This window comes from Protopterus annectens, chromosome 6.part0 (genome assembly GCF_019279795.1).
Source record: "Protopterus annectens isolate FY-2018-M chromosome 6.part0, PAN1.0, whole genome shotgun sequence".
NCBI lineage: Eukaryota > Metazoa > Chordata > Ceratodontiformes > Protopteridae > Protopterus > Protopterus annectens.
The window spans coordinates 1,574,359,216-1,574,377,546 of record NC_056737.1 but is presented as its reverse complement, the minus strand read 5'-3'; the positions used below and the strand labels follow the sequence as shown (position 1 = coordinate 1,574,377,546).

Below are 18,331 nucleotides of genomic sequence, written 5' to 3'. Positions count from 1 at the left end.
ATGTTCTAAGGAACGTAGGCTAGGTTCTTCTTCATCCCTAGTAATTATCTATGGGCTTACTGAAATATAATACTCTTAGCACAAATTGTTTGCTTTGAAAACAGCTTGAGGAAAAGGGAAGTTTGACTGCTTTGGTTTGTGGCTGGAAGGGCAAGGGCATTTCCTGCAATATCCAAGTATTAACATAACACCCAGCAACAAGCATTCATTCGCTATGAAGAGGATTAAAATATTCCAACAGACACGTTTCCATTCAAAAATGCACAATTTGCTTTTATTTTTTTTAAATCCTTCAATATATCGAATAATTACATTTGCAAGTACTATCCCTTGTGTCAGATGAAACATTACCTGTTCCAGCACTGAAGCCTGTGCTATGATGAGCACAATCAGATTTCCAAATGCAACAGTCAACAGCCAACCACCCTGAAGAACTGACTTCATACTGGCAGGAGCCTAAATGAAACAAAAACACAAATAATAATAAAAAAAAAAAAATATATATATATATATATATATATATATATATATATAGATGTATGTGTGTGTGTTGATATAGTAATATGATTGCTTTAAATGCTTTAAATGTGCATTTTCTGCAACTTTTATTTTCAAATGGACATCTGGAAACAATATATAGTGGCATCTGTTCAAGATAATGGTCACTGTCACAAATACACACAATTGACTCTGGTGTCATTCCTCTTTCATTAGCAACATGAAGCTCTATTTCAGGAGGCTACTGACCATTTTTACAGCAGTTACCAGTTAAATGCTGTGGATCAAAGGTTAACAAGAACACTGTAATAAAATGTAATCTCAGTTATCTTTGCCTAATGATTCCCTGAAACCAAACATCTCACTGATGTTGTTTATGCAGACAGTTGGCAATGCACAATGCATAAGCATACACGTATTCTCAAAAGGTCTAATTCATAGTCAGGCAGTTGTGAAGTGTACCTCACCTTGCTCATAAAGGGTGAGTTGTGCTTTGCTGATTTAATGCAGTTCATATTCATTCACAAACTACATGGCCCAGAAGAACATTAAAACACAATCTGTATGACTATGAATCACTCAGCTGAGTAGTTTGGAAAACTGGTCATCTGACTGCCCTACCATCCTACACAAATAAATAGTATAGGTACGTAAAAAAGTACCCCTGCACCCACTGATAGACATACATGTAAAGAGCATACATACTTACAGAAAAACTCAAGACACTCACACATACATAGACACACGCATACAGTTATTACTACCTGCATTAACTGCTTATTATGCAGGTACATCACTAACTGTACCACTAGTGTTAAGTTTCTTATCTGTTTATTTTACTTATGTTATCTTCTTTTCACAGCTCAGCTATGAACCCAGATCATGGTTAAAAAGGTTCCACTTACACTGCAAATAAATGAAAAGAAATAGGATTCTAAGGAGTTTGACTGTTTATACACTGTGAGTTACGGCTGCAAGAATGACCAGATCATAGTATGGAATCTCAGTCTTACTCACAACCTATCCTGAAATTTCTTTAGGTCTCAGAAAACACAAGGAAACCTCACATTGTTTCTTACTGCATGAGATGTGGTCATCGTGTGAAAACAACGCTTTGTCCTGTACAATCAATATGGTGAAAATTCAGTAGGTGCCATCCATTACAAAACTTTAAAAAAATAAACATCTGGATTCCTATAAGTCCCCATAGATTTCCACTTTATTTCCTTGTTGTAAAGCTGAACAAAAAGTAATCCTCTTTAAATCATTTATAAGATAGTTATTCAATAAATGTACACATGCAGGGCAAAAGCATTTTCTTTTAAATGACAGTTTTTGCATTCTTGACATACATCCATCTAGTAAGCCATAGGAAGTTATTTTTTATCTATTTGTTAACTGATTAAATCCACGGGACAAAGTACCCTTTTTCAAGGATGACCCAGGAGCACCTTCCAATTAAATGAGTTACTCAGAGTCATACAGTAGGCAAATAGAGGGGGTAAGGAATCAAGCTATGTACCCTCATTAACAGCTTAGAGCTAGTGCCAAATAATCTCAATTCCTGGGGACATGCGGCTAACAGGCGATAACTTAGAAGAATTAATAGCAGCAGCTCTAAAAAAATTAGCCCTCTCCCACAGTGCACTTCCATTTGTGATATAGTTAAAGGTATACAAACTCTCTACAAATTATGATGACTTGTATTCAGGAATATGAAAAAGGGTCTCATCCAATGAAGACTGTCACATTGAAATGCAGCCTAAGGTTAAACATTTGGGCAGTTCATTATACCTTGAACACTTAGGGGAAGATTATCCTCATGATAAACTTTAGCTAGCAGTGCAAGGAATTTGTAGCCAAGGGGTTATCAGTCCTATGACAGAGTGCACATAGTCTTGCAACCCCCCCCCCCCCCGAAGATCATCATTTGAGTTTGGTGTATGTGGAGCTTCCTAATGCTGATGATACTTTCTTTGCACTTTTCACAGCTAAAAAAAAAACAAAACAAAACAGAAAAACAATCTCTTGGCAAGGTTAGAACATTAAAAAAAATTGCAAGCTTGTTAAAAGAACTGAGATCTGAAACATTTAAAATGGTGCCCAAGGAAACAGTTCTAATGCACTGTGATATTACATTTAAAATTGCTTATCCAACAACTGTGTCATTTTCATGGAATGGGATTGCTAACAAAACCTTAAACTTGTATTAGTGTAACTTGATTTATCAAAAATATTTGATATTCTGCCCCACATTACCATTAATCAAATCTTTCAGTGTAATAATTAAATTAATTCAACACAAGTTTCCTCAATATCCTAAATAGCTTTGCAGCTTCTAGAAGGAAACGACTAAAGGCAAATAATGCAATGTGGCTATCCAGAAACAGCAGAATGCAAATGCAGGACAGAGAAAAAGCATGGAAAGAATGGCAAAAATATAAAACACCACAATATCTTGAAAACTTCAGAATACCTCGCAATTGAAGTAAAAAGCAAATTAATGAAGACAAAAAAATTATACTATAATAAATTTTAGAACAGTAAACACAACCCTAAAAAATTCTGGACAGCCATTAAAGAAATCTTGAAAGTTGGCCAAAAATTCAACACTAACCCCTCTCCTAATAATGCATCACTCGAAACCGCAATACAATTCAACTCATTTTATAGATAGTGCATAGTATCTCTCACCAAGGACTCCACAACATCCACTCCTAACCCTGCCCAAGAGCCATGTATCACCACATCCACTTTTACTTTCAAAACTGTGCCCACATCCTATATAAAACTATTCTTAAACAAACTCAAACCATGCTCTACTTTAGCTGATGACCTTCTAAGTGAGTAACTTAAATATAGCAGATGATAGCATTGCCTTATCCTGTCTTAGTCCTTATAAATAGGTCAAGCCAGGAGTCTCACATTCCCTCTCTCTGGAAAAAAGTCATACATTCTGCACAAAGGAGGAAATTCAACATACATTACTAACTTTAGACCTATAGCAACCTTATCCCCCTCTCCAAAATACTTGAAAAATGTATTCAAAAAAAGTTGTTAAACTTTCTACTGCAAGAAGAACTCCTGTTCTCCACACAACATGGTTTCCATCCTTCCCATAAGACTAACACTGCATTCTAACCTTTGTAGATATTTTCAATAAAACTAGAGATAACAACAAACTAGTCTCCTCCTTATTTCTAGAGTTGTTACAGCAAACTCCTACTTCAAATGTTTTCACTAGGTCTCTCTCAGCCCACCCTTCTGTGGTTCCAAAGGTACCAGTCCAATAGGTATCAGTCAGTAAAATGGCACTTCACCTCCTCTCCATACCTACCAGTCACCAAGGCTCTATCTTGGTCTCTTCCTCTTTAACATTCTCACCAATACCATCCACAACAGGCCTCCTTAATAGAGTACTTAGATGACTCCACACTCATTTCTACATCTGACAACATGGCACACCTCCAAAAAATAAACAAAGCAAAAAAAAAAAAAAAAAAAACCCCTTTTCCCACAAATCTCTCTCTCATGAAGAAACAATATTTAAAGTCCTGTCTTTTGATAACGCAACTATTAAAGTCACTTCTCATAGCAAATCATTAGGGATGATAGTGGATGATAATCTTAAATTCGACCTGCATATACAAAATTGCATAAGAAAAAACATATCAAAAACTAGAGATGCTTTACAGAGCCAAATACTTTCCCACCTACACTTTCAAAACTACTCTTGTCACTACTTATCTCCTCTCCACACTTCTTTATGGCACTCCCACACGTGCTAACCTCCAGGCATCACAAAAATCAAAACGAGCAATGCTATAACAAAGTTGCTAAATTTGTAGTAAATAATACTTTTAGAGCCCACCACTTATTGCACTAAAAAGCCTAACATATACACAGCTTCTTACCACCTATAAAACTATCCAGCATCCATCTGCTTGTCAAGCACTAGACACTTCTCTACACAACTGTGTTCCACTTGGTCATTACTATCAAATGACTAAAAACTCCTGTCTGTCCATAAAATCTGTTGGGCATTGTCTGTACTTGTACCATGGTGCTAAGGCCTGGAACTCCTTATCTGTATTCATCAGGTCAATACCCTTCCTCCCATCCTTCAAAGCCATTCCAAAAGACTTCCTAACCAAATCTGGCTTTGTTCTTGCTCAACACCAGGATAAACGGGTACAGGATGTTTTGACCTTGCCGATTTGCCCCTGGACGATTCGCCCCTGACTGATTCGACCCCAGATAGTTATACCTAAACAGCAGCCTCATTCAGTCTGGAGAAGTAAGTAGAGCATCATGGGAAGAGGTGAGGAGCTTGAGCTTTAAGTAAAGTGATATGCTGCCAGTGAGAGCGAGAGTGTCTATGGCGACCAGTCGAACATATTATAGTAGGCAGATGGAAGATCAGCTAGAGCTATCATTATTGTTAACTTTTATTTGAATCCTTTTTTCTGTACTGTTTTATCAGACTTTACATTGTTCAGCCCACTAGCTTAACCCACGTGACAGGATTACACTCAACACTGTGACCACTGCTGTAATCATCTGACTTAATGTCCTCATCGTCTCTTTAAGGAGGTAGCATCCCTCTTTCCTGCAAATGAGCTGTACTTAGCCACTTACAGAAATACAATCCAAAAGTCAGAACAGATCCTTTTTTTATTAATACTAACTTGTGAATGAAGCAAACTCTGGACTGACGCAGGGTAGACAAGAGTGTTGGTAGTGTTTTAGTAATGCATAGTTATCCTTAAGTATTCCTCATTTTCTTACGATACTCCATGTGGCCCTAACATAGGAAATGTTTTTTTCCAAATAAATGATAAAGGATTTGGGAGACTTGGTAGTTGGCTATTTGTTTCCTGAACTAATTAAAAAAAAATCTATTACAGTGAATAGCAGTGTATTTGCTTCATGTAAAGACATCTGTTAAGCTGTCACCTTTACACATTTAGACTGTCAACAAGTCTAAAAGTTTATGTAATAAATGTATACTAAACAATGAAATGATTAAATAAATTAATAAAAGTATAAAAAGTGGTGCTGCGGTAGCATTGTCGTCTCACAGCAAGACGTTGTCGTGTTCGATTCTCAGCTAGAGCGTTTTCTGTTTGGAGGCATGCGTGAATGGGCATGCCTTCGTTGAAGGTTGTGCGTCAGGGCTGGTAACTCGGCATGTAAAACTCCACTACCAAACATTAGCGGACCGGAGTTCCGCTGTGGCGACCCCTAACCAGGATAAGCCGAAAGACACAACAACAATAAAAGTATAAAAATAAAATATATTTAAAATTGAAGAGTTTGAGTTAATTTATTGTATAATTGAATGAATAATAAAATAATGAAAATGTATTTATCAAAATATATTTGGGGTTAAATAGTCCAGGGTCAAACTATCCACTAAGTACTCCCATAGACAACAAATGTACATTTAAATGTGACAGAATATATAATTGATTTTGGGTCGAACTGTCCGGGGGTCGAATCGTCCGGGGGCAAACAGTCCTGCTTCTGGATAAACTATATCCTTAAATATGCACAAGTACCTAGCCATACCTTACACCTCATTTCTCTCTCTTCTTCACTCACTTCCTTACGTCTATCAGTTTCTCTTCTCTGACTTTCTTTCTAAGTATACCATAGCCCTGCTTTTCTCTCACTTCATATTGCAATTTCTGTTTGCATTATACTAACTTGCCTTTAATTTCTATATAAACTGGCTAAAATTTCTCTAAATATTATTAAATCATTGTCATATAAGTTGCATCTATTCTTAACCAATGTTTTTGTATTATGCTTAATTTGGTATAATTATTTAAGTTGTAATTGTTTTTTGTATTATTGTTAAAGGTTGTAAAATTATTGTTCTTAAAATGTTTTGTAATACTTTGGAACGTTTCTCTCTGGGCCTCTGCTGAAAATGGGTTCCCACCCAGTTAGACTTTCCCGCTAATAAAATGTCAACAAATAATAAATAAATGCATAAGTTCCTTACATTGTATGGTGGATTAATAACTGGTTAACAAAAGGAATCCAAGAACTAGTTGTCACTAGAGAACAGTCCACAAAAGAATCTGTCTATACTTGAGTATCTCAAGGTTCTGTTCTGGGCCTGGTATTGTTTCTTTAGCCTTTGCATCATTTCTGTTGGGATAGTAACTACACAGATGACTGCAAAACAGCGATTGTCCTAGTTCAGATGCAGATGTCATCACTTTGAGCAACCATCTGTTGGATGTTAAGTCTTGAATAACTAAACTTGGACTGTATTTCAGTGCAGGTACATGGATACAAATGTTTTTGGGAAATATCTGTTTCAAAACAGGCTGTGCTAAATAACATAGTCTTAAAATAGGTTAAACAATGCAAAGATCTAATAATTACAAAACGTATATTGTTTTCATTTAATGATCAGATTTTATGTTAAAAATAAAGCAGTGGGACAAGTAGGATTGTTATATAGCAGTATTGCTTCACGTGATCCTGGTATCGTGGCAAAATTATGCAAGACTTGTTAGACCAGTTCTGGAATATAAAGTTGGAGATAATTTAATGGAACTTTACTAAGCATGTTCCTAGCATTAGACATCTGAAATACCATCAGAGTTTGGAAAAGCTTAACCTATTTATTATTCAGTACAGCTATATTCAAGGGATGTTTATACTAACATAAAAGTTTTAAAATTAAGAAGCCCTGAGAATTGATTTTGAGCTTAAAATATATATATATAATCTTAATAATGAACAAAGATAAGACACATACACATGATGCTGTATGTTACTCAAATTGCTCTACTTCTGGAACAAACTACCTTATTCTACAACAGAAACAGGAACATAACTTAGTATAAAAAAATCAGTTAGACAGATGGGTTGCTAAGTATGTTTCCAACATTAATTTCAGAATGCCAGTGTTTCTCAGTGAACAAATGGCCTGAACACTGTATCACTAGAGTATGAAACTATTAAACAATTGAATTGTTTTAATGACGCAAAAAAAAAAATGCTTAACCAAAAGCTTTGATGATTTTGGCTGAATCTGTCTTTTCATTTTATTTTATTTTATTTTATCTATTTTCTGTTGTTGAAGTATACTTGTGCCTACATTGCAGTGGTTGTTGCTGTATTCCATTGGTGACTGGAGACTTGCAGTGTGAGTTCACTATATTTAATTTCTGAGTCTTTACTGCATGCGTATCTAATACTGTGTATTAGCATGAGGCATATGCGCTGTTGTGAAATGAGTCTCCTTAGCATCTTAAGTCCAAGTGAATCTCAGCTTTCTTTTACAAGCACAACAAAATATAATAACTAAACAAAAAACAACTCAACGCTGTTAAGGACTTCTTCGGAAAGGGTTCTAAAGAAGTCCTTAACAGAATACAAGGAAGAAAGATTATCTTCTGGCTACAGGACATGTGTGGCAGGTTGGTTTTTATATAGTTGCAGTTTTCTATGCCGTTTTGCTAAGTTTGGAAAATATAATAATTGCTGGGTTTGCTGTGGTTCCACCATTGCCAGGTGGATACCTGGTTAGCTTAATTTATTCTTATATAATAATTTGCTTTCCTGTTGTGGGCCTGTGACTTCACAGAATATTTCTACCAATACTATCATACTGTAGTTTCATAGTGCTAATCCTATACTATACATGTTAATGACTGGTATCATTTAATTTGTCTTGTCCTGTGGCATTTAATTGGAGTCCTCTAAAATTCTGTCACTCAAAAGCACTTATAGTCACCAGATGACTGGTCAGCTTGTGAGAATCCATAGAATTTCCTTGCTTAGGGTAAAATCTTAAACAATGTGATGTGGCTAAGTTTTCATGATTATTAGGTATTAATGACTTCATTAATAATTTCAGTATGTGACATGACTTCTCCTTTAGTACCTGATCAATGTTCATGTTTGTTATTGTTAAATTTAGTTGGGCTACTTTGCTGGCTAAAACAACCCATCCCTCAAAACAAAATAAATCAGCAAACTCTTACAGTGAAGGATGTGATTAGTTTAGCCATCCCTGAGGAATTTATGATGTTATATGAGGAATACAGTGTGACTGTGACTTTGAAATGTGGATGATTATCTCTAAATTAGTGCTGTCACTGTACTTGAAACCATCTTCCTTTATTCTTGGCATTGAAAGATGGATTGCACATTGTTTGTGAAGTCATACAATTTTATAACTAATATAGCTTACCAGGTGTTAATTTGGAATAGTCTGCTATAACCAGTAAATTGAGAACTCAATATATATTTTGGCTCACTATTCTGCAATAAATCCATTCAGGGTCTTCATAAATTAATGCTATTTCTTCACTTTCCTGGTTTTCCTCACCTGCATCTATGCATGTGTTTCCAATCAATAACAGCAATTGATTATGCTCATATACTGATAAGTTAGAATACAGAGTGGAAAGTACAGTTGTGTAAAAACTTACCATAATAGTAGTTGTGCTTCTGATTAGTGTTGCAGTATTCCAAACTGTTGGGTTAGCTTGCCAAATAACCTGGACATCCGGCCAGGGTGCCAAAGCCAAAACCTTCCGTACAGCCATGCATCTGAAGTATGACCCAAACCTGCAGGTGTAAGGGTACATAAAAAAATTTACGAACATAAATTCTCAGCCTATTTCCAAGCCAGGAAGCCTGAAGAGGCCTGAAAGACAAAATAAAATGGTCAGCTAAGAGGGGAGAGGCAGAAAGTCTGTGATACCTCTCGGTCTAGGAAGAATCAAAGAAGATGGATGGTAGGGAGGAAAGGAATATTGCAACAGTGATCATCAGGACATTTACTGTTATGGTAAGTTCTTTCACAACTGTACTAGGTCCTTCCTTAGATCACTTTTACAGTATTCCAAACTACTGAGTGATTCCCAAAGCTTGAGAAGTGTGAAGGATAGCTGGAATGGATAAGAGAATTGTCTAGTAAACCAGAGTAACCTGGCAAAGGCACCTCTGTATTTAGGAAAAACATCCACTCTATAATGTTTGGTGAAAGTATGCAGAGAAGACTAAGCAGCTGCTTCTAAAATTGTTCTAGAGTCACTCCCTTTGGAAAGATCTCCCAATGAAGCCACTGCTCTAGTAGAATGAGCATTTACTGGAGAGGGCAATGACTTCTCATGTTGAATGTAGCAAAGGGAAATGGATTTAGAGATCCAGTTAGCAATAACTTGTTTTGAAACTGAGTTTCCTGACTTAGACTCTTGGAAAGAGACAAAAAGTTGGTTAGACTTGTGGGTACCCTTAATCTATACAGGTAGAACCTGATCTGTTGATATACCTCAAGAGAATGTAGAATTCTTTCTCCTGTATTTTGTGGATTAGGGAAGAAAATGGAAGATTTATGGCATGATTGAGAGATGGTTCATTTACTACTTTTGTCATGAAGGAAGGATTGGCCCTTAAAGATACTCTATCCTTATGAATAATAAGGAAGAGAGTGGTTGTCATAAGGGCCTGTAGCTCAGAGACTCATCTGGCAAAGGCAAGGGTTACCAGAAAAATAGTTTTCCAAGTAAAGACTTTGAAAGAGGAAGCAGCTGCTGGTTGAAAAGGAGCAAGAGGGAGTTTTTCCTGCATAGAGTAGAGGTCCCAAGCAGGCAGAATAGCTTTCCTGGAAGGTTTCAGGTGAAGAACACCTTTTAAGAACTGTTTTACCTCTAGTCTGGCTAGAAGCAGAGGATCCAGAGGTAGGCACATAGATATGCCTGAAATGTGTGCCTTAATAGCTAAGTATGCTAGGCTAGACTGCAATAACTCACACAAATAATAGAGGACCAGTGGGCTATTAGCCTCTACTAGGTCCTGACATTTAGTCTATCACCACATAGTGAATCTTTTCCATTTTTCTATGTAAGATTTACTGGTAGTAGGCTTTCTTGCCTCCTGGAGAAACTTAAGTACATCCTCAGAAAATTGGTGTCTAAAGGGGATCAGAATCCTATCATCTATAATGTCAGGTTGAGGGATGACAGGTTGGGATGAAGTAGTGAACCCTTCTGTTGTGTGAGTAGGTCCACTATAGAGGTTAATTTCTGGTGATGGCCCTTGGCTAGGTAGAAGATTAGGGAGCACCTTGGCCAAAAGGGAATCACCGGTAAGATCTCTGGGTGTTCCCTTAGAATCTTTAATAAGACCTTGGGAAGAAGAGGAAGTGGAGGGAAGGCAGAAAATAACCTTCCTCGCCATGGAAAGGACATTACATTTATCTTCCAAGCTTGAGGACAGTAGGTCCTAGTACAAAAGAGCAGAAGTTGTTTGCTCTCAGTCGAGGCCGAGAGATCTATCTTGTGGTACTCCCCATTTGTGGACTATGTCTGGAAAGCTCTCCCTGTTCAGCATCCATTCATGAGGATCTTCCTGTAATCTGCTTAGAAAATCGCCAATATATTGTCCTTTGAGGGAATATAAACCACTTGGAGGGACAGGTTTGCTTTTGTGGCATGCTCCTACACCAAAAGAACCAGTCTGCACAGTTGGTAAGATCTGGTACCCCCCTGCTTGCTTATCTACCACATAACCATTGTGTTGTCTGTGAACACTCTTGAGGGACCTGGTTTCTAAGAATGGAAGGGCGTGTATTAATGCCCTCATCTCTTTCAGACTGATGTGTTCTGATCTTAGATTTTCAAACATGGTTCCCATGCATCATCTGATGTGTCTATTTACATCTTCTGTTGTCATAACTTTGGTTTGAAGAGAAGACTTGGGCTGAGCTTTATCTGTGATATCCACCTCAGTATTTTCTTCTTCAGGCAAGGCAGGAGAGGAACCTGTGTGTTCACAGGATGAGAAGTTTGGGGCCAGGTGGACTTCAGGTACCACTGGATCTTCCTCATATGGAGTCTGGAAAGGGTAACTATGGGGATGGTTGCTGCCATGTTTCCTAATGCTCAGAGGAACTCCACTGCAGTACAGGGCTGAAGATAACAAAAAAGAGAGGAAGTAACCTAGTAGGCTTTTTACTTTGTCTGGAGGAAGGGAGGCCTGCAGTAATTTGGTGTCTAGTCTGCACCCCAAGAAAACAAGGTCTTGGGTTGGTTTCTTTGCTGCATTTTTTAGTTTGATTGTGAAACCCAGACCTGAAGAAGAGCTAGAGTGAAGTTGAGATGAGTCAAGAGTATCTGTTGAGAGGATGACAGTATTAACAGACTGACCAAGTAAGGGAATATCTGGTTTTGCTGAATCCGGCATTAAGCTATAATTGGAGCGAGGCACTTTGTGAAGACTCTCTGGGCTGCAAAGAGCCCAAAAGGCAAAGCAGATAATGTAAAGCATGATAATCCAGTAGAAAACCTCCAAATGCCCTAAAAGTTGAGTGAATAGGAATGTAGAGATAGTCATCCTTTATACCCAGTAACATCAGGAAGGTCTGAGAGAGAATGAATGGAAGCACAGTATGCAGGGACAACATCTTGAAAGATGGAACAAAGTGAAAGGTGTTGAGGGTGGAGAGATGTAGAATTGGTCTCTAGTCTCTTTTTTTTTCTTGGGACAAGGAGTACTCTGGAATAGAACCCTTTTCCACATTCTGTGGAGGCACTGATTCTACTGTGTCATGGGTAAGAGAAACTGTACAGTTTTTTTGGAGGGGGGAGGATGCCAAAGAATGGAGGCACTTCTTTCCAGGTCATGCTGTACCCAGTTTGAATAACTGAAAGGACCCATTTATCTGAAGTTATGAGTAGATATGTTTTTAGGGCTGAAGTGAGCATTTTAGAAAGGGGGTGGTGGACCGAGGAGTACTGAAGGGGACAGATGGTAGTCAGGCAGACTTGTTTGAGTAAGGAGTCCTCCCAGATCTATAATTCCTGTCTGGTTTACCCTGGAATCTTTTCCTAGGCATTTTCTTGGCATTATAAGAATGTGTAGATTCCCTGCAAGCAAAGAAAGTGGGTTTTGCAGGGTAATTCCTTTGCTATCTTGGCACAGAAGTAATAAAGACCTGTCTATAGTCCTTCATAATTTAACCTTGTTCGTGTAATTGTTTGAAAAGACTGGCAGCATCTGGCCTGAACAAAAGGTCCTTGTTTAAGGGACAATCTAGGAACTTTGCCTTAATAGCCTCCGGGAAGGGGTGAAAATGTAGCTATGCATACTTCCTGATCACAGAACCTGTAGCAGCTGCCCTGGAGGAAGTTTCTGCTGCATCATATTTGTGTTTAACACTGTGTTCAGTCACTTGTGATGCCTGAACTACCACTGATAAAGCCTGAGCCACCATTGATAAAGCTTGTTGTATATTAGCCTGTTCCTCCAAAGAGGGCAATGTTTTATTTAAATTGCCCAGAATAAACAATAAGTACTTAGTCATCAGAGACTGATAATTCAGAGCTCAAAAGGCCAGAGTGGAAGATGTATAAATCTTTCCCCCAGTCTGACAATTGCCCTGCTGTCTTTATCTGAAGGAAGAGCACTGACAGCAGGTAGTAACTTAGCGAGTTTATCTGCAGACATGGAAAATACAGAGGGGTCTACCACAAGGTTTTTGTACTGAAATTTCAAGTCCTCAACTATCTTGTAAAACTTGTCTGGCTTTTTAGGAGCTGGTGGATGGGAACCTGGTGCAGTGGAAGTAGATGTAAAGGCATCAAGAAAAGCCTCCAGAATAGGAGGTACCAGTGCAGAGGCACAGGTGCCTAATTCCAAGAGGTTATGGTACCTTATTTGAACATCAAAAATCTGCTTAGACTCCCATCCAAAATGCTGCATTATGTTAACAACAGTTTCCTAAATGGAGCTTCTTACACAGGGAGTCAACAGAAAGGGAATGTTCATCATCTGAGACCACATGGCCTGGTGATTGGATATGAGATGACTAGGTCAAGGAATCTGCATCTGAGTCATATTCATCCTCTTCATCCTCAAAAGAATTGTCTAAATGCCTCTTTTGGGGAGTGGAATGAGGATTAGTAGTAGTTAGTCTTACAAAAGATGGTGGTCTGAGTGCTGTTATGGCCTTCAATATGTGGCACATCCATCCATGTGTTTTCTTTGGATGCCTAGGGGGAAGAAACATTTTATTTTTTTGTTTCTTTTCCCTAGGTGAGACACGCACTTGGATTAAATGAGGAGGCTCTGACCCTTGCAAAACCTCAATGAATGATTCTGGAATTTCCTCTCTAACAAGGATGTGCAGTATAAGCAACAAACCCCAGTATACCTTTGGGCCCTTTGGAAATGATTAAAAGGGGTTACCCTTTCTAACCATCACTGGTAACGTCAGTCATTTCAGACATGCAAAACTCCGATGCCAAACAGCCCTCTGGCAGTGTCTTGGTATCAGTAGTTCGAGTAGATGTAAGGCATACTGTGCGTCCCAAAACCTCTTTTGATGCATCCAAGTCTGACTGGGCAGTCATAATATGATGCCTAGGCCTCTTAAACTTTGTCTTATGAATGGGCAGAATGTCAGGATTGGAATGGTCTACCACCTTTGTTTGGGTAAGGCACTTAAGGTGTTCCTAAGGTATTTGGAATAGAGAACTAACAGATTATAGGATTTATTTTGTCATGCTCTGCATCCAAGCAGAAAAGGCACTGGGATTGAAGATGCTTGTAGGGAATTTACCTACCACAATTGCATATTCCCCTCATAACTGACATCTAATACATCAACAAACAGCAATGCAGTAAAAAAAATCCAGATGGTACATTAACAGGGCACTTATCTGAATCAATGAAGATTAATGGTACTAATGACCACACATAAAACAGACTGATGGGTGTGCAACCTGCTTTGGACTAGCAGTGAGACAGTTTGAGAACTTATGTTTATATGTCAGTTTACATACCCTTATGCCCATGGGCTTAGATAATACATTGGATGTATTTCTCTATGTAAGGCTTTGGCTTTGGTACTTGGCTGAAAGTCTAGGTTATTTGGTGAGACAACCCAAGAGTTTGGAATATTGCAATGCTGAACTAAGGAAGGACATCAGTGACACGACTCAAATGTCACTGACTATTCTCAAACCCAAAGATATTCTGCTGCATATACACTGGTTATTGATGTTATATTACTTAGGGAGGGTAATGTTTCAATTATAAGTTGCATGACATTTTATCTTTCTCAACTGGATTCCTTAAAAGTTTGTAACATTAGGTCATGGGGGGTAGTGAGCATTGGATTGCTTCTCACATCGTTGTCAAGGGTTTCAGCTTTCAGATTACTTGAGAGTCAGGGCAATATCCTTAATAAGGTATAAATCTCTTGGTTATAAAATACTTTTTATTATCAATTTCCTTTTACTCAGCTGGAGGAGACATATAGATTATTAAAAAGGCATACCAATAAAACAGAGTTGTATGATTAATAAGCAGTGCTTGCTGAATGCTATAAACAATGCAGCCTTTACCATTTGAATATGAACTATGACCAGTGCCTCATATGTTGTTGCCCACTGATAAAGGACCTCAGCAGCACGTACCAGTGAACTGTATTATGACTGCTTCATGTTAAAGGAAATTGTTGAAAAATATAGTCTTCAGATTAGATACCTATTTCTGCCTGAGTTGTGGCTAAAAAAACGGTCTGATATCGAGCTCTCCTACTTGGTTATGAAATGTAGCAAATAAAAAATAAATGTACCGGACTCTTAACTGACCAGTCATGATGAAGGAACATGTCTTTTCTCAAAAGGGTGTATGAGCCTCTGTGATACAAAAAGTAAACTTAAAGAGACAAGATCAGTATGGGTCACAAACCCCAAATGTGGGAGTTGGTCAACCAGTACTTTTATACTGTATATACTTTCAGTAGCAATGCGAAATAAAAACAAGTATAATAGATGGAATGAAGTAAATGCATGAAAAGTGATTCTGATGGTGTGTATGATGTAGCTTTTTGGAGAATGTAATGTTGACATTTGCAAACTTCCCAGTTTTCCACCTTCTTGGTTAGTTACTTTACTTTGCACAAATTAAAAACAAAACAAAGGAAAACAGAAAATGTAGCTATTAATGTTGGGTATTATAAGAAGCAAAATACATTTAGTTTTATGAGTATCATTTTTATTACCCTTATTTTACAATAGTTTTAATTGTGACATATGGATGCACTCCATAAAGACAATGAGAATGGGTATTATGGGATACCAAACATATCAGTTTGCCAGAATACACAGATAAAAACTTAGATGTGAATGACCACAGCTGAAATACTTTATGGTATATTCTAGCAATTTATAGTATTTTACTACCTAGTGTTTACAGAAAGGATATGTCGTCATTCTACTTCCTGGTCACATGATGGGTTCTTAAAGTTTAAATATGTGAGACTGCTCACTGTTTATGTTCTAATGATGTCTGACACTTGGTGAGATGAAAACACTCAATCTTTTCATTTTTTTACTGAATTTTTATTAAAAAAAGCTTTCTGATATTTTTTTACTTGGTGATGCTACAGTGCATTTTTTATGGTTCTAAGTGAGAAAAAGGAAAGTGTAAGAAGAAATATAAAATTAAGTGTGAAAAAAAAGAAAAGTAGTGCTATGACAGGCTTTTCAAAAGATTTATATCAAAGCTGTACTGGTTAACAATATGTTTTAGAAAATAAGTTAAGAAATAAGGGTTTAATGATAGAGATAATTATTAAGAGAGTAAAGCTTTTTATCCACAAGGGAAGATTTATACTGTTGCATAGTAATATCAACCACTTTGAAAAATAACTTGGATGGGTTACTTAGAGGGGGCGTTTGACAACAACAAATAATGTCTGCTTTGCTTGTTGGATTGTTTTAAGTTTATTGAGAGATCTAACCTTTGATAAAATTATCTTTCACTTAGTAAGGATAAGTCTCTAGACATGGGTATTTTAGCACCTTCTCTATGATGCTAGGAAAGACAGGACCAAATGAAAATGATGGGGAGAGTCCTCCATGAAGGGGGTAGTGAAGACTAAAAGAGTATGAACTGAGAGACAACGAAGGTGAGATAAGAAGATATTTCAACACTTGGGAATTATGTAAGAAAATGGAAAAAAGGCAGATATGAGAAAATAATATTTAGGAAAGAATAACCAAAAATCTGAAAATGACAGAATGCTGAAACTAGATAATGAAACTGAAGTAGAAGGAAGGGGTAGCAAGAAGAGAGGTCACTTAGCAACTGAGCAATGAATAAATAATAGGTATTAGTGGTTAGCATTGTCGCCTCACAGAAAGAGGTTCTTCGGTTCGATTCTCGGCTGGAGTTCCTTCTGTGCAGAGTCTGCATGTCCTCCCTGCAGCTGAGTGAGCTTTAAAGACATGCAAGTAGGTGCGTGTACTTGTGGGTGTGCCTTCCGTGACGGTTAGGCATCGGGCTGGCAACTTGGCACTGTAAAAATTCACTGCCAATCTGCGGACTGGTGATCCGCTGTGGTGACCCCTAACTGGGAAAAGCTGAAAGACATTGCTATAGTTGAGTGAGTGAACTGATAAGCCAAGGGAGCAATGTCTCTGAATGAGGACGTGAGATGATGCATTCACTTTGTGTACATAGTTTGCAGAAAGGGTGGGAGGAAATATTGGGGAAGGGACAATCTAGACAGAATCAAAGCATTTAGAGAAAAGAATTATGAAATGGGATAGAAGATGAAATTTCTAATGTTGAGATCTATAGAAAGCAGGATAAGGGTAGAAATATGAGATATAAGCATACCTTTCAGCCTCTCAGAGCAAGAAATCTGGACAAAGCCATAAATAATGGGGGGATGAATGCCCAAGAATAGGGACAATTTTTAAATACTGCTCTTACAAACTTAGAAAGTTGATAGAGTTCTGAAGGGTATGAAGTCTGAAACTCAAATGTCTGTCATTATTTTCTGACTTCAATCTTTAACGAATGTCAATGATTTGCTAGAAAACCACAACTGTATGAAAAACAGACCAAAAATACAAGGCAAAAATCTCGACATTCTGCAAAAATATGTACAGTTAAGATATATATCTAGATTGGAGAATTTCAAATGTGAGAAAAGTATACATGACTAAGACATGTTAACATACTGACCTGGAATGTAAATAACTTTGTTGAGAGACAGAAAAAAGAGAGAACTACAACCTATATAATTAAGAGTGAAGCCTCAATAGTGTCTTTGCAGAAGGCATGTCCAAAATATGCAAAACATGAAAACACTATAAGACAAAGTAAGAGGGAAGGCTTATACATAGGGCTGGAAAGGCAGATAAAGTGTGGAGTGGTAATTTTAATAAGAAAAGATGGGCTATTCCAGCTGGAACAATTTTTAAATGATAAGGAAAAGATATGCTGGAATTAAAGGGAACTGAATATGTAAACAAATTATGATTTTTTTTTGTTTACCCTCCTCCAAGGGCAACTAGGCAGCAAATTAAACAGGTGCTTGGAAAAAAATGGTATTCTAATGGCAATGCTAATTTTAGCAAGGGACTGGATGAATATAGTAACAAACAAATCAGATGTGTCAGGAGGACCAAGACAAGGAAGACTGCATGGGGAAGGAAGATTGTTGCATAAATATTTACCAGTATTTGTCATGGTGGATGTAGCCAGGATACTAGGAATAGAATCACAGGACCATAGGAAGTTACTAGAATAATGGCTCTAGGACCCTTTCAAGCCTAGCCAAGTTCTACCCTTATATCAACGATCAGCACCAATTGCTCCTATCCAAGAGTGACACAGGTGAAACCCATGAGGTGAATTTATGGTTACCCATCCAATTGTCCAGATTGTGTTTGAAGAGGGCCAATGAGGTGCTCTGTTTGACATGAAGTGGGAGTCTGTTCCAAAGGTGTGGTAACCTCTGGGAGAAAAATCTGCAGGGTCTATTAATGCCACATACCAG

The 18,331-nt window shown here is 37.6% G+C and overlaps 1 protein-coding gene across 1 annotated transcript in view; it reads right to left on the bottom strand.

Annotated features, from left to right (window-relative positions):
• The window catches only part of LOC122804857 (solute carrier family 15 member 2-like), a 1,359,362-nt gene that overhangs the window by 28,953 nt on the left and 1,312,078 nt on the right, over positions 1 to 18,331 (bottom strand). The window contains exon 21 of the mRNA XM_044075020.1: positions 352 to 456. Within this exon, the coding sequence (XP_043930955.1) occupies positions 352 to 456 (105 nt within the window). The remainder of the gene's footprint in view (positions 1 to 351; positions 457 to 18,331) is intronic.